Below are 26,899 nucleotides of genomic sequence, written 5' to 3'. Positions count from 1 at the left end.
CAACTAGTAGATCACAGTTCACAAAGACAATGTGCTATATCCTAGATTGGACAGCACTGTCTTAAAAGCTTATGAGTGACCATCTAACGGACTACTACTGGTCTCTATTCCTATAGAACAAAAGCAAAGGAAGGGAAATCAAAGGCTCAAATACGAAAGCAGCCCAGGAGCTAACAGTGCGTGTGAACCACCCGCCTCTCTAGTCTGAGGTCAGAAGAACTAGATGGTATGTGGCTACCACTACTAATTTTTGTGACCAAAGACACAATCGATGATCCTGGACAGAATGACAAAACATTGTAGAACAAAACCCCAATTCCTAAAAAGCTCCAAACTGATTGTACTGATTGAAAGAAGCTGAAGGAACTCCTAAGATTATTACCCTAAAATTACCTCATAACTTGGATTTTAAGCTATTTCTATAAGTCACCTTTTAGCCAAATAACAGATTGACTTATAAAATAAACAATACCACCATGGGCAATGTGACCTCCCTCAAACAATTAACTACCTGAGACTACATTGTCAATATTGACTCAAAAGCAAAGGTGAAAAGATAAGGAGGGAAAGGGAAGCTAGATCATTAGAAGCAGAACAAACAGAATGAAAATGCTGACACACTGTAAAAATTGTAACCAAGGGCAAAGAGCAAGCTCTATTAAAATGACTAAAGGAGAACGTCATTTGCTGTGCAAAACAAGCTAACAAATGGAAGAAAAAAACCTCCCTGCCACCGATTTGATTCTGACTCACTGCAATCCTGTAAGTGAGGGTGGAACTACCCCTGTGGGTTTCCAAAGCTATCGCTTTTTACGGGAGTAGAAAACCTCATCTTCCCCCTGGAACATTAGTGGTTTCGGAGTCTGGGCATTACAATGAGCAGCCCAATGTGTAACCACTCCCCATGAGGGCTCCCAAGGTCCACCCAAAGCACAGATTACCACGCTTTTCCCCCAAGAGCAACTGCTGGGCCAGCAGCTGAGTACTGAAGCACTGCGCCACCAGGACTCCTTCACCAAAAATGTCCACTGTGGAGCAGTGCCAACTTACTGGAGGCATGAGGGAGAGTGCACGGTACATTCGAGAACTATAACTGAACCATAGACAATAGCTAATCGTAGCACATCTTTTAAAAGCCTGAGCTAGACACCATACCGACAGAATCCTCAGAAGAGTAGATTATACTCATTCAACCAGTAAGAAAACTAACATCAAATGTTAAGAATTTGTACAAAATCGCAATGCTAATAAACATGGGCACTCCTTGGGTTATTCATTTCATTGACAAATCCTACAAGCTCTTTTAAAAACCCAAACCAAATTCACTGCCAGCAAGTCCATGCCAACTCACAGGAACCCTATAGGGCAGGGTAGAAGAAACCCTGGAGTTTCTGAGACTGTGATTCTTTATGGGAGTAGAAAGCCCGTCTTTCTCCCAAGGAGTGGCTGGCAGTTTAGAATGACTGACCTTGTGCTTCACAGTCCAACGCATCACCACTATGCCCACCAGCACTCCGAGAAGCTCGTCCGTGTCATATAAATCTGCCCTCACCTTGAAATGATTACACCAACCCCTGTTTATTACTCAGATTCTTCCTCAGTCACCTTCTCTTGCTGCACGTGCAGCTTTCACGGCACTGGACGGGCTTTGAGCCTTCTCTTGCACTGGTACTCAGAAAAAGCTCCAACGCAAACTCAGCCAGCCAGTCAACTCCAATTCCCAGCAGCACTGTAGGGCAGAGCAGAAGGGCCCTGTGGTTTCCTGGGACTGTGAATCTTTACCAGAGTAGAAAGCCTCCAGCAGAGGCTTGTTTATCTCCCGTGGACCAGCTGATGGTTTTGAACCATTGGCCTTTCTGTGAGCAGCCCAATACATAACCCACCACACCACCAGAGCACCCTTCTTGCACTAAAGCAAGGGTGAGGAACCTTTTATTCTCTGCCAAGAGCCATCTGGATATGTATAACATCATTCACAGACCAGACAAAATCATCAACTTAAAAAATTAGCCTGATTATGGCCACATTTACAGCTTGTATGTGAATTTTTCATATAACTTTTGGAAAGCCAAGACTTCCAACCCAACATTGCCAAAAAATACACAGATCAGAAATGTGTCCCACAGCTCTTGGAGCTTTGGGACAGTGAAGACTCGGGAACAGGACTACTGAAAACAGTCTTACACAGAATGTACGGCACGTTTATTGGTCTGAAGCATTTCTCCAAACACAGATTCACAATACCATTCTAAGGTTTGGGTATGACGATGGAGTAGCTGAGCTGCTGGAAACGTAGGAGGCATCACCATGGCGGTGCTTTGCCTCCAAAGGCAGGCCGGCCACAAACAGTTTCTGGTGAGCGTGCTGACCCCTTTACACACTGCCAGGAACTTCTCACCCTTCCATGCTCAGCTGGCACATGGCATAGTACAGTTTCTGCAGAAAGATCATTCTCTCGCAGAACCAGCTTTTACGAAATTAATGGAGTTTGGGCCCAAACCATGTAGTCCAAAAGTGTCTGTACAGGATTTTGAGAGAACACTGGAAGCTGGTGACCGTGGCGTTAATAGACCATGTCTTGAGGGTGTTTATGGAAATGAACAGCACCACGTTTGACAAGCTGACAGCCACATACTCCTCAGCGTGAGGAAACATAGAAAAGGAACGTAAAGAATTGTGGAAACACTTGAAGATCTGGAGTTAAAGAGAGGTGTTAGGCATGCTTGGGATAATTCGAACCTGACCTGCGAAGTCACACATTTATATAGAAGCTGGAGCAACACTTTTCGGTCTTGTGTAACTTTACAGCAGATTTCACATTTGTTTCATTATTACAACAACTCTGCATATACCTACCTGCCTCTAAGTAAAGAAAAATCAAAATAAGGACTTCCATCCAAAGTTTGGACAGTCGATGGACTTCTCAAAACTTTGCACACGTAAGTATTGCTCTAACCCTCTTTAAAAACAACTAAAAACCAAGCAATCTTCAGAGATCTGCTGATGAAATTGCTGTGTTAAAATTCCATTGTTGAGAATTCCTTATTTATCATTAGCAGAGAGTATGATACAATTTTCAAATGTGAACAACCTTAAATTTAGCTTATTTTTCTTCTAAGCTGTGAAATGTATTTATAGTAAATGGAAGAAAAAAGAAAAAATAGCCTGCAATACTTGGCCAAACATTGAATTACCTCACCCTAACATGAAGGTTACAAGAGCCCTGGTGGCATAGTGGTTATGCATTGGGCTGCTAACCTCAAAGTCAGCAGTTTGAAACCACAAGTCACTCCAACTGAGAAAAATGAGGGGTGTTTTATTCCCATAAAAAGTCCAGGAAACTCACAGACACCATTCTACCCTGTCCTATAGTCACTGTGAGTCAGTATCAACTCAATGGCAGTGAAAATGTGACAGCTAGAACTGCTTCCTTTGGGTGAGGCATGTGATGACAGCTCACTGGTGACTTTGAGGACCCGACATTCCCCATCCCTGCACTAAAGCAAGGCTACCTAAGAACAGTACATACCTGTTCTGACTCACCTACAAATTCTTAAATACACTGGTCAGAACATAACCTGGGGACTACTTGTAGTCCTTCCTTCTCTATCTAATTTCACCAGGCACGTCTTTTCACTATAATATTGAACAGTCACTAAATGATCTGGCAGCTCTGTGAAACTCTTTTGCTGAAAATGGGAAAAGAGCTAAAAAAGATAGATGATCAATCAACAGTCCTCCACATAACCACAGCTGCTGCCTGCAAGGTTCACTGCAGACATCGAGTATTACCAATGGACTGAAAAAGATAAGAGAGATAAATCACTCACTTATTAGAATAAGAAAACTTTCATCGAAGACAAAGTAGGTACATAAGTAAATGTGGTGAAGAAAGCTTATAGTGCCCAACTATTGAAAGAAATAGCATCTGCAGTCTTCAAGGCTTGAAGATAAACAGGCAGCCATCTAGCTAAGAAACAAAAAAGCCCACATGAAAGAAGCACACCAGCCTATCCCGACACAATCACTGAAGACAAAGCAGGTGCATAAGCAAATGTGGTGAAGAAAGCTGATGGTGCCAAGCTATCAAGAGATATAGAGTCTGGGGTCCTATGGGCTTAAAGATAAATAAGCAGTTATCTAACTGAGAAACAACAAAGCCCATGGAAGAAGCACACCAGCTTGTGAGATCACATGGCGTCAAAGGTTTCAGGCATCAAAGACCAAAAAAATCATAGCATTGTGAATGAGGGGGAGTGTGGAGTGAGGACCCAGGGCCCATCTGTGGGCAATTGGACATCCCTTTGCAGAAGGGCTGCAGAGAAGAAGATGAGCCAGTCAGGGTGCAGTGGCACAATGATGAAATATACAATTTTCCTCTAGTTCTTGCTTCCTCCCACCACTATCATGATACCAATTCTACCTTAAAAATCTGGCTGGACCATAGGATGAACACTGGTACAGATAGAAATTGGAAACACAGGGAATCCAGGATAGATGAATACCTCAGGACCAGTGGCGATACTGGGAGGGTGGAGGGAAGGTGAGGGAGAAAGACAGTACAGATTACCAAGGATCTACATATAACCTCATTCCTGGGGAACAGACAGTGGAGAAGTGGGTGAAGGGAGACGTCAGATGGTGTAAGATGTAACAAAATAATAATAATTTTTTTAATCTTTTTATTGGGGCTCATAAGGCTCTTATCACAGTCTGTACATACATCAATTGAGCAAAGCACCCTTATACATTCGTTGCACTCATCAATCTCATAATTCACCTTCCACTTGGGTTCCTGGAATCAGCTCGGTTTCCCTTTTTTTCCCCTGTCCCCCTACCTCCCTGATCCCACCCCTGGTCCCTTGATAGTTTATAAATAATTATTATATCTTATCTTACACTCCCCGGCGTCTCCCCTCACCCACCTCCCCATTGCCCATCTCCCAGAGAGGAGGTTACACATAGGTCTCCGAGATCGGTTCTCCCTTTCTACACCCCCTTCCCTCCTGGTGTCGCCACTCCCACCGCTGGTGTTGAGGGGTTCGTCTGTCCTAGATTCCCTGTTTCCAGATCCCCACTGCACCGCTGTACATCCTCTGGTATAACCAGGTCCGCAAGGCAAGGTAGAATTGGGGTCATGATGATTGGGAGGGGAGGAAGCGTTCAGGAACTAGAGGAAGGTTTTGAGTTTCATTGTTGCTACACTGAACCCTGAGTGGCCCATCTCCTCCACACTACCCCTCTGGAAGGGGTGCAAAATAATAATAATTTATAAATTATCAAGGGTTCATGGAGGAAGGGGGAGCGGGGAGGAAGGGGGAAAAATGAGGAGATGATACCAAGGGCTCAAGTAGAGAGCAAGTGTTTTGAGAATGATGAGGGAAACAAATACACAAAAGTGCTTGACACAATGAATGTATGCATGGATTGTGATAAGAGTTGTACGAGCCCCCAATAAAATAATTTTTTTAAAAACCTTTCATCAAAAATAACATAAGCAGGTGAAGAAACATTGAAGAAAATCCAAAAGCAACAATAGTAACTAAAACACTCAATTTGGAAGCCACTCTTTTTCAGCCAACACAAACTCATTATTTAAGTTTGTATCCCTTAAGTACACTCTTAACATTAAAGATAAAAATGTACTTATATAAATTCCATAGATGATATAAGGCAAAAAGTAAAAGTGTCCCTTCTCCAACCCATTCAGGGGTTATATACATTATACAAATGTAAGTATGTCTTCACATAGATATGTATGTATGTCCACTTAGACAAACACTTGATCTTACACATATTGCTATGCGGCACTGTTTCCCCTTGGTGGGACCCGGCACACAGGCTGTGGTGCACTGGATTAGTGACTCGAATTCTTCTAGCCATTCTCTTTGTAACTCACACCAAATAAATGGGTGGAACAATGCAAATAAGGTGTAAAGCACTCTACTGAGGGGATTGGTCGGTTTTACCATCCCATTAGGCTTAAATGGACCATTTCAGAAGTGGGGGGAGCAGAGGGAGAGAAGTTCACTACAATCAAGAAAGAACAGGAGGAGCAAAGTGCATCCTTTGGACCCCCAAATGCCTACCCTGAACCTCTTAAAGCTAAAAGACACGGAGAGCTGTGACACTAGAGGTGGAACGAAAAAGGGGCAGCAGCAAAGGTACAAGAAGACGCACTGAAGCCCTGACAAGTGATAAGCTTCCAGGCCCACGTAAGAAAGCTGAGTATTTTCAGGTTGAAGGCTCATGACACAGTGATGTAGCCATCGAGCATTATCAGCAGTGTTCAAGGAACTTTGTAACACATACCCAGGCAGGACAGAGGCCAAGGGGTCTTGTGACTGCGACACCAAGGACCAGTGAGAGAGTGCCTACAGGCAATGCTGAGAAGTGATCCTGATGGGAAGAACAGTATCCTGAATACTTCTGATCTTGACTTATAACCTGTATCTGCCCTAATAAACTCCATAAGCATGAATACTGTCTCTGAGTTAGGTGTGATCACTGCAATGTATGATCAAACTCTGGAGAAAAGCAGAGCATCTTGGAGGGGCAGGTGGTGTCAGAAATGATAAAGGAGAAAAGAGAGTGGACGGCATGTCTGATCTTCACGTCTCAGGATTCAGACTTGGACTAAAGATACCCTCATCTTCTCCTTTCCCTTGAGGTCAGAGGAGGTCAGACACAGCCACCACGCCATTCTTGCATAACGCAGTATGTGCGTTACGGGAGTCCCAGAGAAAAAAGAGAAAGTAAGGAACTGAACAAATATTTGAAGAAATAATGGCTGAAATTTGATAATAATGGCTTTCCAACTATGTTGAAAATATGAATCTATACTTCCATGAAGGATAATCCCAAAGAGATCCACACCGAGGAACATTACAGTCCAACTATGCAGAGGCAGACTCTTGAGCTGTACAAGAAAAGAAAATCCTTACATACAAGGGATCTTCATCAAAATAAAGTGTGTTTTTCCTGAGAAATCTTGGGGGTCAGAAAGCAATTGAGATACATATTTAAATTACTGAAAGAACTGAGACCTAAGAATTTTGTATCAAGAAAAACTATCCTTCAAAACAATGGTGAAAGTAAGACATCCCCAGATAAATGAAAGCTAGGGGAGTATTTTATGACCAGATCTGACCTATAAGAAATGCGAGGAAAAAAAGTCATTCAGGTTAACAGGACAGGACATTAGTCAGTAAAGCACACCTTTATGACAAGGTAAATATTTACAATAAAAGTAATTTCAATGGCAAATACAAGACCTGCTATACTTTATTTTGGTTTGTAACCCTATTCACCATATGCTACATGAAATAAAAAATACTTACATAGAAATATGATTATAAGTGGAATGTTATTGGGTATATAACATACAATAACATAATCCATGGCAAGATAAAAGAGAAAACACAGAATATGCAGAGATAGATACCGATTTAAATTGGTTGTTATAAATTTAGGATGTTAACTGTAATCCCTATGGTAACCATAAAAAAAAAGTACCTTCAAATTTTACATAAAACGAAATGAAAACCAAAATAGTTTACTACAAAACAACCAACTAACTGCAAAAAACGGTATGGGACGAAAGAAGGGACAAAATAGGTACAAAATGTCTGGAACGAACAGCAAAATGGCAGGGGGGAAAGCCCTTTGGTGGGCAGTGATTATCCTACCTATAAGAGAATGTCGTTCAGCCGTAGGGAGAAGTAAAATCTTGATCAATGACACAACATGGATGAATCTTAAGAACACTGGGCTGCATGAAATAAGCCAGAGGACAAGGGGAGGCAGGGGATGATGCAAATATCATATTTGAAAAATATACAAATCATCCAGACTAGGCAACTATATAGACAAAAGTAGACCAATGATTTCCAAATCAGGCTGACAGGGCAAAGAACGAGATGCTATCATTTAATGGATAGGATTTGTTTTCCATAATAATACTGAGAGAGTAATTTTTCACACCTTTCACATTTCTGACAGTCCAAACAATGGTGTAAAAATCCCCACTATCTTAGCATAAATCAAGATAATAGTAGACCAAAGAAAACCTAATCCATTAGTCAATTCCAACTCACAGGGATCCCGTGGAACAGAGCAGAACTGCACTACAGTTTCCAACATTGTTCATCTTTCCAGGACAGCCCCATCTTTCTCCCAGGGAGATTCTGGTAGAGCAGCCGGTGGGTTCTAACCACTGACCATTCTATTCATGGCTGGGCACCTTAAATGCTCTGCCATCAAGGCTCCTTCAAAACTACTGTTAAAAAAATTTTTTTTTTAATTCACTACCATCAAGCTAACGCTCACTCATAGTGACCCTACAGACAGGGTAGAATGTCTCATTTGAGTTTCCAAGACTGGAACTCTTTACAGGAGTGGAAAGCCCCATCTTTTCCTGCAGAGCAGTGGTGGTTTTGAACTGCCCTTGAAGGCATAACAACTACGCTACCAGGATTCCTATACTTGGTAATAATCTAGTACCTTCCTTATAGTCATTTATTCAAAGTAAAAGAAGAAGAAAAAGCACTAATTTCACTAAAGAATGTCCTTAATGAAATAGTAAACATTGCCATGTTGTTGTTAGGTGTCGAGTTGATTCCAACTCATAACGACCCTATTTACAACACACAAACCAGTGTCTGGCCCTGTGCCCTCCGCACCATGGCTCTTATATCTGAGTCTACTGTTGCAAGCACGTCTCAATCCAGCTTGTCACGAGTCTTCCTCTCTTTCGCTGCCCCTCTACTTTACCAAGCACGATGGCCTTCTCCAGGAACTGGTCTCTCCTGAGAGATAACAAGTCCAAATTACATGAGACAAAATCTTGCCAACCTTGCCTCTATGAGGCATTCTGGCTGTACTTCCTACAAGACAGATTTGTTTATTTTGCAATATTCTTCACCAGCACCAAAATTCAAACGCATCCATTATTCTTTGGTCTTCCTTCATCAACGTCCAACGTTCACATGCATATGAAGTGATTAAAAATACCATGGCTTGATTTATGTGCACCTTAATCCTCAAAGTAACATCTTTTTGACACTTTAAAGAGATCTTGTGCAGCAGATTTACCCAATGTAATGCATCGTACGATCCTTTGACTGTAGAAACAAGAAATATAAAATCCTTGACAACTTCAACTTTTCCCCATTTATCACAATATTACCTACTAGCCCAGTTGTGAGCATTTGGGTTTTCTTACAGTGAGCTGTAGGCCACCCCAAAGGCTGCAATCCTTGACCTTCATCAGCAAGTGCTTCAAGACCTCCTCATTTTCAGCAAGCAAGGTTGTGTCATCTGTGTATTGCAGGTTAATAAACCTATCTCCAATCCTGAAACTACATTTTTTTTTCATCTAATCCAGCTTCTCAAATATCAAACGTTAGCTTTACCAAATCGCAACTTTTGAGAACATGTCTCTTTAAGAGTCTCTGGAATGAAATCCACAGGATAACACTTTTTTTTAATTTAATAAATCATTTTATTGAGGTTCATACAACTCTTATCACAATCCATACGTACACCAGTTGAGTAAAGCACCCTTATACATTCGTTGCCCTCATCATTCTCAAAATTCGCCTTCCACTTGGGTTCCTGGAATCAGCTCGTTTTCCTTTTTTTCCCTCCCCTTCCTTCCACACTCCCCCCTCCCCCATGAACCCTTAATAGTTTATAAATTATTATTTTAGCTTATCTTACACTGCCCGGCATCTTCCCTCACCCACCTTCCCATTGCCCATCCCCCAGAGAGGAGGTTACACATAGATCCCCGAGATCAGTTCTCCCTTTCTACACCCCCTTCCCTCCCGGTGTCGCCACTCTCACCGCTGGTCCTGAGGGATTCGTCTGTCCTAGAGTCCCTGTGTTTCCATATCCCTACTGCACCGCTGTGCATCCTCTGGTCTAACCAGGTCCACAAGGTAGAATTGGGATCATGATAATTGGGAGGGGAGGAAGCGTTCAAGAACTACACGAAGGTTTTGAGTTTCATTGTTGCTACACTGAACCCTGAGTGACTCCTCTCCTCCCCACTACCCCTCTGCAAGGGATGTCCAGATGGGCATTGGGTCCCCATCATGCACTACCCTCATTCACGGTATTGTGATTTTTTTTTCCTCTGTCTTTGTTGTTTGAAACCTGGTCCCCTCGGTCCTTCATGATCACACATGTTGGTGTGCTGTTTCCATGTGGGCTTTGTTGCTTCTGGGCTAGATGGCCGCTTGTTTACTTTCAAGCCTTTAAGTCCTCGGACGCTATATCTCTCAATAGCCGGGCACCATCAAACTTCTTCGCCACTCTTGCTTATGCACACATTCATCTTCAGCATTTATGTGAGGAAGGTGACCACACGATGATGGTTTTTGTTCCTTGGTGTCTGCTACCTGGTCCGTTCAACACCTTGTATTCACTTAGGCTGTGTGCTTCTTCTCTGTGGGCTTTGTTGCTTCCGAGCTAAATGGCCACTTGTTTGCCTTCAAGCCTTTAAGACCCCAGACGCTATATCTTTTTGATAGCCGGGAACCATCAGCTTTCTTCACCACGTTTGCTTACACACATGTCTGTCTTCAGTGATCATGTTGGGAAGGTGGGTATCATGGAATAGGATAACACTTCTAATGACATAATGCCATGGTTTGCTCCAAGAAAAACACTAGGCATATAATAACTTGAGTCATCAACTAGCTATCTTTTTCATAGAACATTTTTACTTAAAAATACAACTAACAAACTGTAACTCCTTCAACTTCGATGTATAGTAGATATTTTCTCAAAAAGAAGGGAGCCTAACACTTCACGGGAAACAACCAATAGCACGTGTCAAGCCACTATGAACTGGAGAGCTTTCTAAGACTTGGAAGGTTCCTCTGCTCCATAAGGGTATCTAAGGAACCCTGGTGGCACTGTCCAGTAAGCAGGGACTGCTAACTGCAGCTCTGTGGGAGGGAAATTAGGCTAGCTCGGAAACCCTATGTGTTGCTAGGTGACAGAATCAACTCAGTGGTACTGAATTTGGATTTTGTTTGGTATAATGATATTCACTATAAAAAAGTAAGATAATAAAATGGTCAATATTTTAAGGTCTGCCTAACTCAAAGGAACTAATGATTTTCAAACAACCAGCAAGACATGTTACACGTTCATGCACAAATAAGTAAAATATTCATTCAGATCCCAGGCAAATCAATAGGTTTTATGTAACAAAGCAATTACAAAAAGTTGATAAGGTTGAAAATTTTGCTGTATTACACCTCAATGAACCAAGATCACAAATAAGATACCATAATATTCACAACTGATTAAACTAGGTGTGGGTATTTGGGATTCATTTTAATATACACTTTATTTTGTATGAGTTAAAAAGCAAAACAAAACAAAAATGCAACAAAAGTAAAGAAGGCCAAAACTTTTACTGACAAGAATTTGTGTGGAAAAACAAAAGTTGATAAGGTTTCCAGATTTCATAATGCAATTAACCTTAGGAAATTGTAACTTGCCTATACTGGTGAGTCAAAGAATAATATCTCAAATTATCTGGAAAGGCTAATAAAGCACTGCTTTATTTTTCAACTACATTATCTGTATACAGCCCTGGATTTTCTTTATATTTTCAACCAAAAGAATGTGCTGCAATAAATTAAGTGCAGAAGGAGATACAAAATTCCAGCTGTCTTTTTTTTCAGCTGTCTTCCTTTAAGTCAGCCATTAGAGATTTTCAAAATGTAAAACTATTATTTGTTCGATAATCGTCATTTCTTATTACAATGTTAACACATAATGTTTGCTTTTATTTTTAATAGATTTTTTTAAACTTTTATGTATGGTAAATATTAACATATAAGCCATATAAACAAGAGTTATTTAGGGTTACCAATAATGTGTGAGAGTGTAAAGAAGGTCCTGAGATCTAAACATCTAAGAACCAATACATACCTCTATGTACACATGACCACATGCCTGTAGGAAAGTATAAAAAAAGAATTGCTAAGAAATTATATACTAGACCAGTGGTTCTAAACCTGTGAATCATGACCCCTTTTGGGGTAGAATGACCCTTTCACAGTGATCACCTAAGACCATTGAAAAACACATATTTCCAGTGGTTGGGGGGGTCACCACAACATGAGGAACTGTATTAAAGGGTCATAGCATTAGGAAGGTTGAGAACCACTGCTCTAGAATGTCCTTCCATTAAAAAACCTGCAAATCCATACTAAATGTCAGCAAATTTTGCTGCCTTGTAATTGACTTTTCATGGCATCATCAAGTTACTCCACCTTTTAAAACGTAACTCATTCTTCCAATTTTGTTTCATTCACTTTTCAGGCAATGACAGGTCAGACATGGTCCTCATCCTACTGCTACCACCCCAAGCAAGGCAGAGGCAGTCTCTAAAGCGAGGCCCGTAAGTACATTATGAAGGGGGCTCCTTGCTTTCAGAATACAAAAAGCACTTTGAGTGGTGGAGTCAGAAGTAAGACTCGTAAAGCTCTTCAGAACAGTGGCTTTGTAAACTTATTAATGTCTTCATAATAAAAATTCCACCAGACTTCACAATGTGACGATGCTGGTAGTATGTCCCGAAGCACTGCTCTTTCGCAACTCCGACATCATGATGTTCACTTCAACTAGTACAAGGCTGTTTCCTAAACTAAATGTGGCCAGAGAATTTCTAGCTAATTAACAGTTGGGCTGAAGTGAATTGAACGAGATGCTATTAATAACATATTTGGGACATCACAATCCTGGCCCAGTAGCTGCCCAATAGAGACCGACAGGAGGAGCTCAACTTGGATCATGAAAGGGATCCAGAAAAAAGTGGAGAAACAAATGATGCTGAATGGTAACTGTGATCACAAGAGAAAAGAAACGTGGAATAATATGAAATACCTTGGCTCAGGGACCAAAAGCAAGCAGTCTGCTTTTGTCAGATAGTACGAGTTCACAACACCCACCCCCGCCCCAATGGGTAGTTGGGAAACAAAATGAACTGATGACACCTTCAGAAAGCTTCTACTGCTACTCATGTCGATTGTTCTTCACCTAAGAAAACACAAAAACTTCCCTTTTTAGTTGTATATCTAAAATATCTCTTCCTTATTTAAACATATCATTAGATAGCATAAAGCAGGGGTCCTCAAACTTTTTAAACAGGGGGCCAGTTCACTGTCCCTCAGACCGTTGGAGTGCCGGACTATAGTTTTAAAAAAAACTATGAAGAAATTCCTATGGGCCTTGGATGAGTCCACTGCTAAGCAGGACAGGCAACGGCAGTGGCAAAAACACCCAGAGCACCAGATAAATGTCCTCAGCGGGCCGCATGTGGCCTGTGGGCCATAGTTTGAGGACCCCTGGCATAAAGTATTCATATTAAATCATTGTTAATATTTTAAAATAAAAGATAAACTTCTGATGATCGTCTGATTTTGTTATACATGACATTGGTATGGTTATACTGTATGAGATTCCCTGCATCTAAGAGAGTTGTGAAACATACAAAACAGCCTGAGGAAGTATAAACCTCAAGGAGGTGCAGTCCTGCAATCAATCAGAAGAATGTGCTCTCTTTCATGAACTATGAGCCAACGGCGATAACATCCGATCATTCTGAATCTTCCTAACTCAAAGAGAACATCAGTAGGATCTACAATGTTAAGATCCGATTAAGGGACCAAAACTACCAAACAATTTGAACCAGCAAGATTTAAGGCACAGAATTAGTAACCGTGTCAGAAGAAGAAAGACAGAGGTCAAAGAAAAGTCTGCAGTATATTCAGGAGGTGACAGAGGAACTTAACAGGGGAAATCCTTCCTAAGACTTGAATTCAGATCTCCTGAGAGTAGGTGCGGGACCCCCTGGTGGTGTGTGCTGGGCTGCAAACCACAAGATCAGCAGCTTGAACCCAGATGCTCATCTTTGCAGCAGGCAACACCCAGTCAGAAAAGGGAATCTCGACTGTGATTAAACAGGGTAGGTATTATAGAGAATAGGTGACCCAGGCCACAGCTGGTCTATGCTTAGAGGACCTAAGCTCAACCACAGCCAGGACTAGCAAACAGGATATTCCCAGCAACACTGGCAGAAGACGATGACTGAAAGGCAGGAAGCTGTGGGCAGAGTCTGACACCAAAATGAGCAGAGCTAGCTGCCACTGACTGGCAGCACAAAGCAAGAGGCAGGAAGAGAAGCGCACCAGAAGCTGGTCTCTGAATTTCCGAGTCCCTCCCACACCTTCGACTGATTAAACTTATCCACGTCAACAAAAAAAAAGGCTCTCCAACGAAGCAATGAAAGGTGGGTTTGAGGAAGCATGGTCTCCAATTACCATTCACCACTAAAACCAACTGTTACTTAAAGAAATGGATGCTTATAGGACAAGAGTCGCTGAGCATTCTTATTGCGCCTAAATATAAAAATCCCCCCCCAAAAAATCCATAGACACATACACAGGAAGAGGCTTCAGAAAGTTTGTGAACAAAGATGGAATGAAATTATAATGGGATTTTTCCACACGCTTTGGGAAGCTTCTTTTATGATGGAAGTGTGTTATAAGGGTGCAGATGTCAGCTTAAAGAGGCTCTTACGGGTAATAAACCAAAAAGTCAAACTCCCTGCCATTGAGTCGATACCAACTTAAAGCAACCCTGTAGGACAGGGTAGAACTGGCCCTGTGAGTCTCCAAGACTGCACATGTTTCCCCAAGTAGAAAGCCCGTCTTTCTCCTGCAGTGTGGCTGGTGGTTTCAAACTGCTGACCTTGCAGATCACAGTCCAACATGTAACCACCATGCCACCACGGCTCCTCCTACTGGTAATAGCGGAGGCAATTTAACATCAAAATAACTAAGTGCAGAGGGAGAAGATCAATCAGTTTCTACCATCCAAAATCATTGAACACTCCAACAAGAGTAATTGGTAAACCTAACTGAGAATTTGGAGGCAGGCGGGGTGTAAGGGTTGTTGGTGCATGTCTGAATCAAAGAAGGCGGTAATTACATTTCAGATGGTGGGCACACCAGGTGGGCCAAACTACCACAAGGAAAATCGCTTCATATTGCATACACAGATCCAAGGAGAACTCGCCCGGCAGTGTGTTCCTCAATGGGCCTGACCTCATGTCTACGGTGACCGAGGCAGCATGCAACCAGAGAGAAGAGAGTCTGGATCCCAAAGGCTTGTCTCAACACAACAGTCATCTAAGTGAAGACTCTGAAGCCAAGAGGGGAGAAGCGCACCAGTCGCAAGGGTCGGAAATAATAAAATCCAAACCCAGAGGAGGGAATGGTATCAGAATTTAAATTCTAAATAACCAGTTTGCAGGATACTAGGAATGACCATGGAAGCCCCAAATCCATTTGTAGGGTTCCTACGTGGATTGAGTCTCCAGTGAATCCCCTCCGACCATAGTCTAGGGAGGTGAATAGCCTTAATTCAGACAGAGGACATTGTAAAGTCGATTTTAGAAGCTGTAGTTAGGCTAAAATGTAACACCTTATCATTTGATCATCTTTCTATTAATTTTTAATTTATTCCCTGTTTTCTAGTATTTTCTGCTTTCTTTTCTATTAAGATTTTCCTGTTTTAGGGTGTTTTTTGGTTTTTATCTTTGTATGTTTTTCTGTATAAGGAATTCAGTATAGATAAATCTAAAGAGACAGTAACTGTATTAATAATTACCTAGGGGGATAGGAGGCATGGTTGGGGGGAAATGGGGCATCAACAACAATGAATATAAGGAAAACAACATTCTAGTTGTGGTGATTATTGCCTAACTCTTAACATGACTGAACTATTGAACCATAATTATGTTTATTTTTATATTTCTTAAATAATTAAGTACATCAAGGCCAACAAGGAGAGTATAGATACCAGGAGGATTAGAGGCGAGTGGGGGGAGAAAGGGGAACTCAATTATAAGGATCAACCTAGAACTATCTCCCAAGGGGGACAAATAACAGAAAACTGGGTGAGGGGTGACGGAAGATGATGTAAGATATGGAAATAATAATCTATAACTTATCAAGGGTTCATGAGAGAGGCTAGGTGGGGAGGAGGGGGAAGAAATGGGGAGCTGATATCAGGGGCTCAAGTAAAAAGAGAATGCTTTGAAAATGATGATGGTGGCATATGTGCAAATGTGCTTGATGACACAATGGATGAATGTATGGATTGTGATAAGAGATGTAAGAGCCCCCAATAAAATGATTTTTTAATGCTTTTAAATAATTAAGTACATTAGCAAATCCTAAAAAATTAGGAAAAAACAGATGTAGGAGTCCATATTAATGATAGATGATTGATTAAATAGATACATACATATAGACACATAGATAAAGAGAGAAGGAAGTATAACAGTAAAGATGGAGAGGGTGTTGTATTTGAAATATCACTTATTTTGTAACCGTAATGTAAAGATCAGCTCATGTAGGATTCATTAATGGGTATTAAATCTAAGGGGTAATTCTGAAGAATAGAATATTTTCATGGCCTTAAACATTTTTCTCCAAAGGTTACTTATTAAAACGAAGAATGGAAATGAAGGGAGACAGTGGTATATAGCAGGTCCTAATCCCTAGAAATGTGAAAGACAGCTAGCTACCTGGCCATCTGACAGAAGAGATCCATATTTGTACTCGTTCCAAAGAAAGGTGAGGCAACAGAAGTAAAAATTTGCTAATAATAATGCAATGATGATTATAGAACAGTAACAGGGAGCTACCCGAGTTTCAAGCTGGATTCAGAAAAGACTGTAAAAATAATTATACCTTTATTGACCTCACAAGCATCTTGACTGAAAGAAAAAAACAGCAGAAAGTGGTTTGTGTTTTACTGACAATGCAAAGGCATTCTATGCGGATCAAAACAAACGATGGGCAGTATTAAGAATGGAAATTCCAGAACACTTCATTGTACTCATGTGGAACCTGCTCATGTACCAAGAGGCAGTCACTTGAACAAAACAAAGGAACAGTGCATGGTTTACAATCAGAAAAGTTATGCGTCAAGGTTATATAATTCTCACCAAACTTATTCAGACAATCCAAGAGGCTATTCTGTATGAAGAGCATAGCATCAGGAGAGCAGGTAGACTTACTAACAAATCGCACAATGTGATACGCAGATGACACAACCCAGCTTGCTGAAAATGAGGAAAGTCTGCAGAACTTGCTGATGAAGATTAATGACTGCAGCCTTCAGTATAGATTGCAGCTCAATGTAAAGAAAACCCAAATCCTCACAACTGCCCCAACAGATAACATCATGATAAATGGAGAAAAGATTACATTTATCAGAGTTCCTCTTGCTTGGATTCACAATCAATGCTAATGGAAGCAGCCGTCAAGAAATCAAGCAATATACTGAAATCCACAAATCTGATGCAAAAGATCTCTTAAAAGTGTTGGAAGACAAGGGTGTCACTTTGAGGGCTACAGTGCACCTCACCCAAGACATGGTATTTCCAATCACTTCATATGCACGTAAGAGGTGAACAATGAATACGGAAGACTGAAGAAGAATCTGCGCATTTGAATTATGGTGTTGGCAAAGAATACTGAAACTACCATAGACTGCCAAAAGAATACAGCATACAGGTTTGGGAAGAAGTGCAGCCAGAATGCTGCTTCAAAGCAAGGACGGTCAGACTTCACCTCACATACTTTAGACATGGAGAGACCAATTCCTGGAAAAGGAAATCATGCTTGACAAAGAACTCACTGCCATCAAGTGAATCCTGACTCACAGTTGAAAGGCAGCAGAAAAGAGGAAGACCCTTGCTGAGAAGGACTGACACAGTGGCTGCAGGAACGGGCTGGACCACAACAAAGACGGTGATGATGGCGCAGGCAGTGCACTTTTTCACTCTGTTGCACAGAGGTCCCTCTGACTGGAAGCGACTACACATCACCTAACAACAATCTCTGCACCTACCTCACTGCCATCAAGCTGCCTCCGACTCACAGCAACCCTACAGGACCAGGGAGAACTGCCCCTGTGAGTTTCAGAACTAATAACTTTTTAAGGGACTAGAAAGCCTCATCTTTCTCCCTCAGAGTGGCTGGTGGTTTTGAACTGCTGACCTTGGGACTGCAGCCAATATGTAACTACGACCCCACCAGAGCTACTACAACAATCCCTATAACCTATAAACATTACCTTTTTTGGAAAAAAAAAGACCTTTGCAGATTTGCGATCATGAGATAAGAAAGGCTATTCTCAATTATGAGTGACCCTCAAGTGCTATCACACATGTCCTTAATAAAAAAGAAGCCAAGGGACATTTCATAGGGAGCAGAAGGTGCTTTGAAGATGGAGCAGAGAGAGATTAAAAGACGCAGACCTTGGAGTGATGCAGCCACAGGCCATGAAATGGCAGCAGCCAGCAAAAGCGGGAAAAGTAAGAAAAGATCCGCCACTAGAACTTCTGGAAGAAGTTAAGCCCTGCTAGTACCTTAGTGCCAGCCCAGTGGATCTGAGTGCACACTGCTGGACTCCAAACGTGAGAGAAGCCAAACTCCTGGAGGTTCTTGCTGTTTTGTGGGAGTGAGGAGTAAATGTACTTAGAGTTCATGAAAGTCTACCAAGAACGTGAACAAAGAACGTCGAGTGCTTGCTGAATTAAATGAGTTACCTTAATAAGAGGGGCTTGGCTTCTCACTTCATGGCATTGTAATTTCCAGCTTTAACTGGTATGCACAATTAACTATTCGTCACTTTTTAAAATAACAATTTCAAAATAACCACTTACCAAACACTATGCCTTTGGCAAAGGGAGGAAACAATTCTGAATGTCGAAATAAATTTTTGTGAATTTGCCACAGTTCCTTGTGAAGTTTCTTAAAATCACTGTATCTCTTCCACACGATTATCTAAGGAGAGAAAAAAATGACGTGTGTATCTATAGTGAAGCTGTTTGATTGCAAAGTTCTGAAAAAGAAACACTTCATTAAATGCTCAAGACAGGCATGCAAAAGGAAATAAATCTGTCTTCTAATCAATATGGGTAACTTATCGTCAACTAATCATATTTGATTTTAAAATATAGAGCCATCATTCTGCCTCAAACTGTCTGTCTGGACTTTCAAATTTCAGTTTAAATTGTATTGTTTTCCAAAAATAAATAACTAAATAGTATTGCTTTCTCCATACTGGAAAAACATGCAACCTAGTACAAAGAGAGCACACATAAAATGTCCCTTCACTGCTTCAGAGAATAAGTACTGGCAAATACTTTTGTTGCATATATTTTTACCACAACCTAAAAAGAAAAATTTGCATTAACTATTAGTCTGGAAATGAGTTTTATAGTCAGTCTCAAAAACAGCATGTTTATGAGAAAACTGAAAGAAAAAAAACTCACTGCCTTTCACTCAATTCTGACTCAGAGCAAACCTATAGAACAGAGTAGAACTGTCCCTCTGGGTTTCTAAGACTGTAACTCTTTGTGGGAGTAGAAAGCCAAGTCTTTCTCCCATAGAGCTGTTGGTAGGTTCGAACTGCTGACCTTACGGCCCAAAGCGTAACCACTACATTACTTGGACTCCTATGTTTTTAAGCAGAAGATAATAAACAATTTTTAAACACAGAGTACATACTCAGCATTTGCCTAAAAGGATAAATAAGAACTGAATAGCCAAAGAAGACATGGCTTTGTAGCAAGAATCAACATGAACTTAATCATTAAGACAACTAAATTTCACACACAAAAAAGTTATCCTCTAGGTTGGACAACACTTAAAAGTGATTTTAGTTTCATTAATTTTTACTGTTCTTTAATTCTATTCAGTTACAATTAGAAAGAGAAAAAAACACTTTTGTAATGGAGGATTTAAAACATGAGATCTCAATTACCACTGTTTCATCTTCTCAGTCACCTCAAAACAGCCTACAATGAGTTTGAAATTCTGCTACCGGTATGGCAGTCAAGCGCCTGCCTCTGCAAAGCCTCATCGCGTCAGCTCCGACGCATGGCAGTGTTTACATGGCTAACATTAATGAGCAGATATTAGACCCCACGGGTGGCCACGTGTGATTTAAGGAATTTGCCCCCAAATGCAGCCTCTACATACAAGAACTTCTTCACTAAAATTTATCATTCTACCAAAAAGTTTACCATGAGGGGGTTTCCTGTTTATAATAGATTTATAATTCTAGAAGGCTAGGCAGACGATATTATGAATTAACTTAAATACACAGCTTCTTAACATTACTTTCTTTTATTCAAGTATCAACAATAAAAATGTATATCAAACCAAATAATGTCCTGGCCCTATGTTGGGTAGGCCCTGAATGACACAAAGCCTGAGGAGATGAGAAGCATCGTTCCTGCCTTAAAGAGTGCTCTGTCTGGACAGGAGGAACCAGCCACCCCTAAGCACACCGTCAGGCCGTGTGGCAGATGCTGCCCAGGATGCTGTGGAGGAGCAGCTCCATCAACCTGTGCTACCTATCTAAGAAGTCCTTCCAGAAAGCATTATCGCCGGTGACAGCTCCGAAGGGAAGTAAGCATTCAAGAGGCCAAAAGAAAATACAAGGGGAGAGGCTTTTAAAGGGAGAGAGAAAGATGACAAACAAAATTACTAGCATTTTGGCTTTTGCAACTAGATAAATGATGAAGAGCACGGAAGAAGTGGAAAGGAGTGCAATTTGAATCTGGCGTAGGGACCGCAGGGTGGACGGGTTTGGAGTTCCAGAGAGAACTGAACACTATGTACTAATGTAGGGGTCATCAGCAGAGAGATGTTAATTAGTCGGAAAAAGTTTCTCAGGATTTCTAAGGAGATGAAGAGTCTAAAAAAGGATGGATGGATGGATGGGGAAATCTAACACGGAAGAAACCGCCTAAAAAGGAAACCAAGTGCAGAGTGTTTAAACCGCTTGGCTATGCAATGGAACAGGCCAATAGGGTAGAAGAAGGATTTCTAATCACAATATGGAAATAGACAAATGCTGATAGCAAATACTGATAGAGTATGTGCTAGAACCAGTAGTTCTAGTACAGGACAGAGAGAGAGACCAACTTACTAGAGTGAAACCAACAATTGAAAAGTAGATCTCAGGATATGGAGATTACAGATGATTTTCAATTTGTCTAATTTTTGCTTATCTGTAGTTCCTAATTTTGAAACATGAACATATTTCTGTCATAGGAAAAATTATTTTGCATTTTGAAAATATAGCAATTAGGGCAGAAACACACTGTCAGAGGACTAATGAGGAAGGGTGACAGGTTTATGAAAGCAGTATTTATGTAAGGTAAGAGCATCTTTAAAGCCATGAGCAAGTGGACATAACAGCTATTCCAAAAAAAATGTGGATCGTGTAAATAGTGTAATCTGTAAATAAAACCATGTTCTAGTTAAGGTTGTTTTTAAATAATAGACTAAATTAAGGGGTCAACGTAAGTAATTTCAACAATAATAATTAAAACCTCATGTTATATAAGTCAGCAAAATTTCCTCACCTTAATTCATTCCCTCACTGTTTATTCTCCACATTAAGACTTAGAACTGAACTATGGAAGTGCAGGAACCCTAACACGGGCAGAAAACCAAAGTATTGCAATATTACCACACACTGCCTCCTTTTATTCTGATTCCTATTAAGCTTTAAAGTTCACAGAAATTTTCCAGGTGGAAAAGTATAACACAAGCCTACTTCCACTATAAGTGCTAATGTTTATATATGGACTCCACAAACTCCCAAATGACAATTAAAATTATTTTTCTCTAATGGTTTCCCATTTTTCCCATGGAAAAACTAGTTGCACTGCTCAATTAATTCCTTCAGAAATTTCTCATTGATTAAGGTCTATCTGAATCAAATTCCCCCAGGAGGTATACATTCAGTGACAACTACGTGTAAAATTAAAATTTTAATAAAAGTATAATTAAAATATTCATTAAAATGTTCCCCTAAATTTTCTTATGTTTCCTTTTCTGACAGAAGAGCACCAAAAACTTTTATATTGCTTGCATTCTACAAAATCAGTCACACAACTCAATTAACTTTGCTCTTTTACTCACAAATAGTATTGAAAATGTATCTGTTATTGAAACCAGCATCATTACCATACTACTTGCATATTACTGCATATACTCGAGTATAAGCTGAGTTTTTTAAGCACATTTTAAATGCAGTTGTTTTTTTAATGCAGTTTTTGTGGTAAAATTGGGTGCCTCAGCTGATATTCGGGTCAGCTTATACTCGAGTATATATGGTAGTTTTCTTTCCCTCTTTGCTAAGTGCTTTCTCTCTCTTGATACATTTCTATTTGCTAAAACTATATACCAAGCAACTTAGTAGAGATTTGACATAATGCATAAAAAGGGGGGAGAACTTCACTTTTATGGGGTCTATTCCAACTCACAGTGACCCTCTAGGACAGAGTAGAACTGATCCTGAATATTTCTACTCTTTAGGAGTAGAAAGTCTCATATTTCTCCCACAGAGTTGCTAGTGTTTTAGAACTGATAACCTTGTGGTTGGCAGTCCAAGGTATAGCATACTGCTTTGTACTACCAGGGCTCCTTAATGCATAGAAGGAAAGTTTTATTCACTTTTTTTTTTTCCTTTCTCAAATGATGCCAGTGAAAACTGGAGCCTACAGAAAACTCTTTGTTTTTTGTTTTCAAGAGGGGGGCAACACTTCCATCTTTCTTCATCCTTCTGCCGACTGTGCATGCTGTGAAGAGTCTACTATGAAGCTTCCAATTACCTCTGCTGCCCATCTTGAAAGGCAACTATACCTAACAAATAAAAATGTAGAAGGAATTATTTCAAAGATTTTTCCAAAAAGTAAAAAGAAAGTTAACCTATGACAGAATTGTAAAGTATTTATTCTATGTATTTTAGAATTATTAAGAAGAAGAGAAAACAGTGATGTCACATGTTGGGCTGCTAACGAAAAAGGCAGCAGTTCAAAACCACCAACTGCTCCGTGGGAGACAGAGGAGTTTTTTATTCCTATTAAAAGTAACAGTCTTGGAAGCACAGAGGGTCGCCATAAATCAGAATAGACTGGATGGCAGTGAGTTTGGTTTAGTGCCCACATACATAAAACAGAAAAACAACATTTTTCCAACTGCACAAGAATAGCTCATTATTAGCCCTATGTTTGCTTACATTTGTGGTACATAGACTAATCATCAATAGTCCTGTGAACGCTGGCTAAATTCTAAAGCAGCAACTAAATACATTACAAAGAAAGCAAAAAGAAATAGAAACAAATTCCCAGGTACTGGTCCCTCTCTTTAATGAGAATCCAAATGTTTCAATGAAATAATGGGAAAACGGAAAAAGTATTGCTATAATTGCAAGATTATTTTATATATTAAGATGCCTACTACACAGAAAAGAGCTTTTAGAAATTTGTATACTACTTCTAACAAAGGCCCATGCAATCATCTAACTAAAGGGCACTTACAAGAGTTTTCTGATGAATGATTCACCAACAGTTGGCAAGATAAAAGAGTTTTCCCCAAAAAATTACTAAGGAAATGGCAGAGAGTGTGTTCATGAATAGGTTGGTTCAGGATTCTCCCTGGAAAAGGGGAACAGCAAGCTACAAACTATAGCAAAACAATCAGACAATGTATTCAAAGGAAACACAACAGAATAGACTGGTATTTGTTGTTATTCAACATCATTTGTAGAATTTTAAAGAAACAAAGTATAGTTCATACTAATCAACAGAAACTTCAGTAGAGAGTATTTTAATTAATCAATAATATCAATTATTTTAATGAAAGTAAGTACATGCATATATATTGATATTCTTTTCTTCTAAAATAGCAATGTTACAATTGTAATATTTTCTTCCTGGCTAATGAAGGAAGCAGGTAATTGAAAATATCTTAAATCCCTGAGGAAAACAATACAAAATTTTCTTGGGCTCTTTTTTAGTCTTAAGACAGAAACAAACATCAGATCAGACACAGCAAGAAACAGTAATCCAGTGGAAGTATACAATGTATAAACTGTCTAAACTTGAGGTCACAAACTCAAGTCTACCAAACCATCAACTTAAATAAGTGAAGAAAGCCGGAAACTTCTAATAACCGGTGTCTGCTGAAATACATGGCCCACTCAAACACTTCCACACTGTATTGTAAAAAGCAAACAAACATTGCAACAACAACAAAAGCCACAGTTTCAGAATAAGAACTGCCAATTTGCAAGATCTGTTTTAAATGTTTGATGGACAAAAAGAAGCCCAGTATGTGTCCTCCTAATTTTAGTGAAAATGAAAGTAAATTAAGTTAACAGAAACAAGGTCCTCAGTAAGGGTCCTTAGAGATGTACAATAAGCTTAAGAGTAATTACAAAGAAGCATTTCACAGCTTCAAGCAAAAACACAACAGGCTGGTGTTCAGCAGGAGAGAACAGCGGAGGGACAGTAGAGTGTGTCCAAGAAGTAGAAACTTCAAAGCAGTTTCCCAAGGCATCAATGTGGCAATTCAATTCACAAGTGAGAGTAGCCAGGGAATCTTCACCAAGTAGTATCACCTTTACAAACTAATACTCCCTATCAAAAGCTTTTTCTTTTTGTGAAAACAGCATCACGCCAGTCGGGATCCTCAGTTATCATGGACACCTTACGAGTGGTAGTTACCAGAACAGCTCTCGTTTATATGAAGCAGCACTGTCTTGTTTACTTAGTCAGGTAGGGCTGAAGTAGGGGCACGGCATTTATCATTTTATGAGCTGAAGACCATCTTCAATACCAAATACCAAGACTGACATATACAGAATTTGGACAGTTTAGTCAACAAATCACTTAATTAAATGTGTATCTAATATATAAAATTAAATTTCCATATGGTAAACATGTTACCTCCTGGACATCTTCTGGATTTCTTCGTGAAACAACCTACAACAAAACACAAAAAAATATCATCACTATCAAAATTTGAAATTTTACATTCTATAATTACTTTAACAAATGTGTATATCAAATTTGTGTTAATTTACTTAAAGAAAATCTCACCCAGAACTCAACTATACAACTATACAATAACATTACTATCTAAAACCCATATTAAAAAATTCAGCAAGGCAACAGCTAAGCTAAGGTCTACAGGTTAAAAGGTCATGTACTTTACTTAGAAGGCCTCAGCCCCTGGTCTGTTTTTAGTAATCGTTTATATTAGGGGTTCATACAACTCCTATCACAAACCACCCATACATCAATTATGTAAAGCACATCTGTATATTCATTGCCCTCATCATTCTCAAAACATTTGCTCTCCACCTAAGCCCCTGGCATCAGCTCATTTTTCCCCTCCCTCCCTACTCCTCCCTCCCTCATGAACCCTTGATAATTTATAAATTATTATTTTGTCATATCTTGCCCTGTCCAACGTCTCCCTTCACCCACTTTTCTGTGGTCCATCCCCCCAGCATCACCATTCACACCACTGGTCCTGAAGGGATCATCCGCCCTGGATTCCCTGTTTCCAGTTCCTATCTGTACCAGTGTACATCCAGTGATCTAGCCAGACTTGCAAGGTAGAATTCGGATCATGATAGTGGGGTGGGGGTGGGGGAGAGAGGAAGCATTTAGGCACTAGAGGAAAGTTGTATGTTTCATCGTAGCTACATCACACCTTGACTGGCTCATCTCGCTTTGGGTCTCTACTCTGCACTCTCCCCCTCATTCACTATGGTAAGTTATTTTTGTTCTGATGATGCCTTATACCTCATCCCTCAGGACCTCCTGAATCCACAGGCTGGTGTGCTTCTTCCATATGGGCCTTGTTGCTTCTGAGCTAGATGGCCGCTTGTTTATCAGCCCTTGGTCTTTTATTTTGCTTTGTTTTTTCATTTTTTACCATTAAACCCCCTCTAAATCTATGAGTGTTTTTTTTCTTTCTTTCCCTTCCCTTTCCCTCCCCAATCCACCCCACCCCACCCCCACCCCCCCCCCCCACACACACACACACCTTATAATGTTAAAGTCTTATCCCTGGGTGTGAACCTTTTTTTTTCTGTTACAGTAATGACACCATAGGATACTTAATGTTATGAGATTGACTAACTTCACTGAGCACAATGTTCTCTAACTCTGTCCATGTCTTCAGGTATTTGATCTTTAAGGTAATTTTTTTAAGGATGCATTATATTCCACTAAGGGGCCCTGGTGGCATGGTGATTACGTATTGGGCTGTGATCCACAAGATGTGCAGTTCAAAACCACCAGCTGCTCCACAGAACAAAGAGACATTTAGATTCCTATAAAAAGTTACAGTCTTGGAAACTCACTGGGGCAATTCTAGCCGGTCCTACAGGGTCGCTATGCGTCTACATCAACTTGATGGCAGTGAGTGAGTGAATATTCCATTATCTGGATGAACCAGTTTGTTAATCCATTCCTTTATAGTCGGGCCAGATCTTAGTTTTTATTTGACACAATTCTAACAAGCGTGACTACCCTCTTCAAGCCTACATACCAAAACTGAAGCTCACTTCTTCCGAGTCAATTCTGACTCCTTGAAATCCTGACTCCTTGCAGTCCTACAAGTCAGAGTAGAACTTCCCCTTTTAGTTTCCGAGACTAAATCTTTACAGGCACAAACAGCTTCATCTTTCTCCCAAGAGGCGGAGGGGCCATGGTTAACAACCAATGCTTAGCCCACTGTGCCACCAGGGCTCCTTCCAGTATCAGAAGACTAGAAAACAGCCATGCCTTTGCAAAATGTACAATGGATATCTCTATATTGTTTCTTACCCATGTCTGTGAATTTATAATTAGCTAAAAAGAAAATTCCAATTTAAAAAACAAAGCAGCTGGAAGGATCAGACATCGGCTGACTCGAAAGTACTGAGAACCTTATATAACTGTGTGGATCAAGACAAACTGTGGACAACATTGAGAAGAACA

General features: G+C 40.2%; 1 protein-coding gene and 1 pseudogene across 6 annotated transcripts in view; one reads left to right on the top strand and one right to left on the bottom strand.

The window, feature by feature from the left end:
* RPS6KC1 (ribosomal protein S6 kinase C1) overlaps positions 1–26,899 on the bottom strand; it is a 216,641-nt gene that overhangs the window by 166,868 nt on the left and 22,874 nt on the right. For all 6 annotated transcript variants that reach the window (XM_075530269.1, XM_075530262.1, XM_075530275.1 and 3 more), the window contains exons 2-3: positions 24,854–24,889; positions 18,767–18,887 (exon numbers count right to left, since the gene is read on the bottom strand). In XM_075530269.1, the coding sequence (XP_075386384.1) occupies positions 18,767–18,887; positions 24,854–24,889 (157 nt within the window). The remainder of the gene's footprint in view (positions 1–18,766; positions 18,888–24,853; positions 24,890–26,899) is intronic.
* LOC142429620 (serine/threonine-protein phosphatase 2A 56 kDa regulatory subunit epsilon isoform-like) lies at positions 2,025–2,616 on the top strand (annotated as a pseudogene).

This window comes from Tenrec ecaudatus, chromosome 1 (genome assembly GCF_050624435.1).
Source record: "Tenrec ecaudatus isolate mTenEca1 chromosome 1, mTenEca1.hap1, whole genome shotgun sequence".
Classification (NCBI taxonomy): Eukaryota; Metazoa; Chordata; class Mammalia; order Afrosoricida; family Tenrecidae; genus Tenrec; species Tenrec ecaudatus.
The sequence above is the reverse complement of the archived record's forward strand: the minus strand, read 5'-3'. Positions and strand labels throughout refer to the sequence as shown.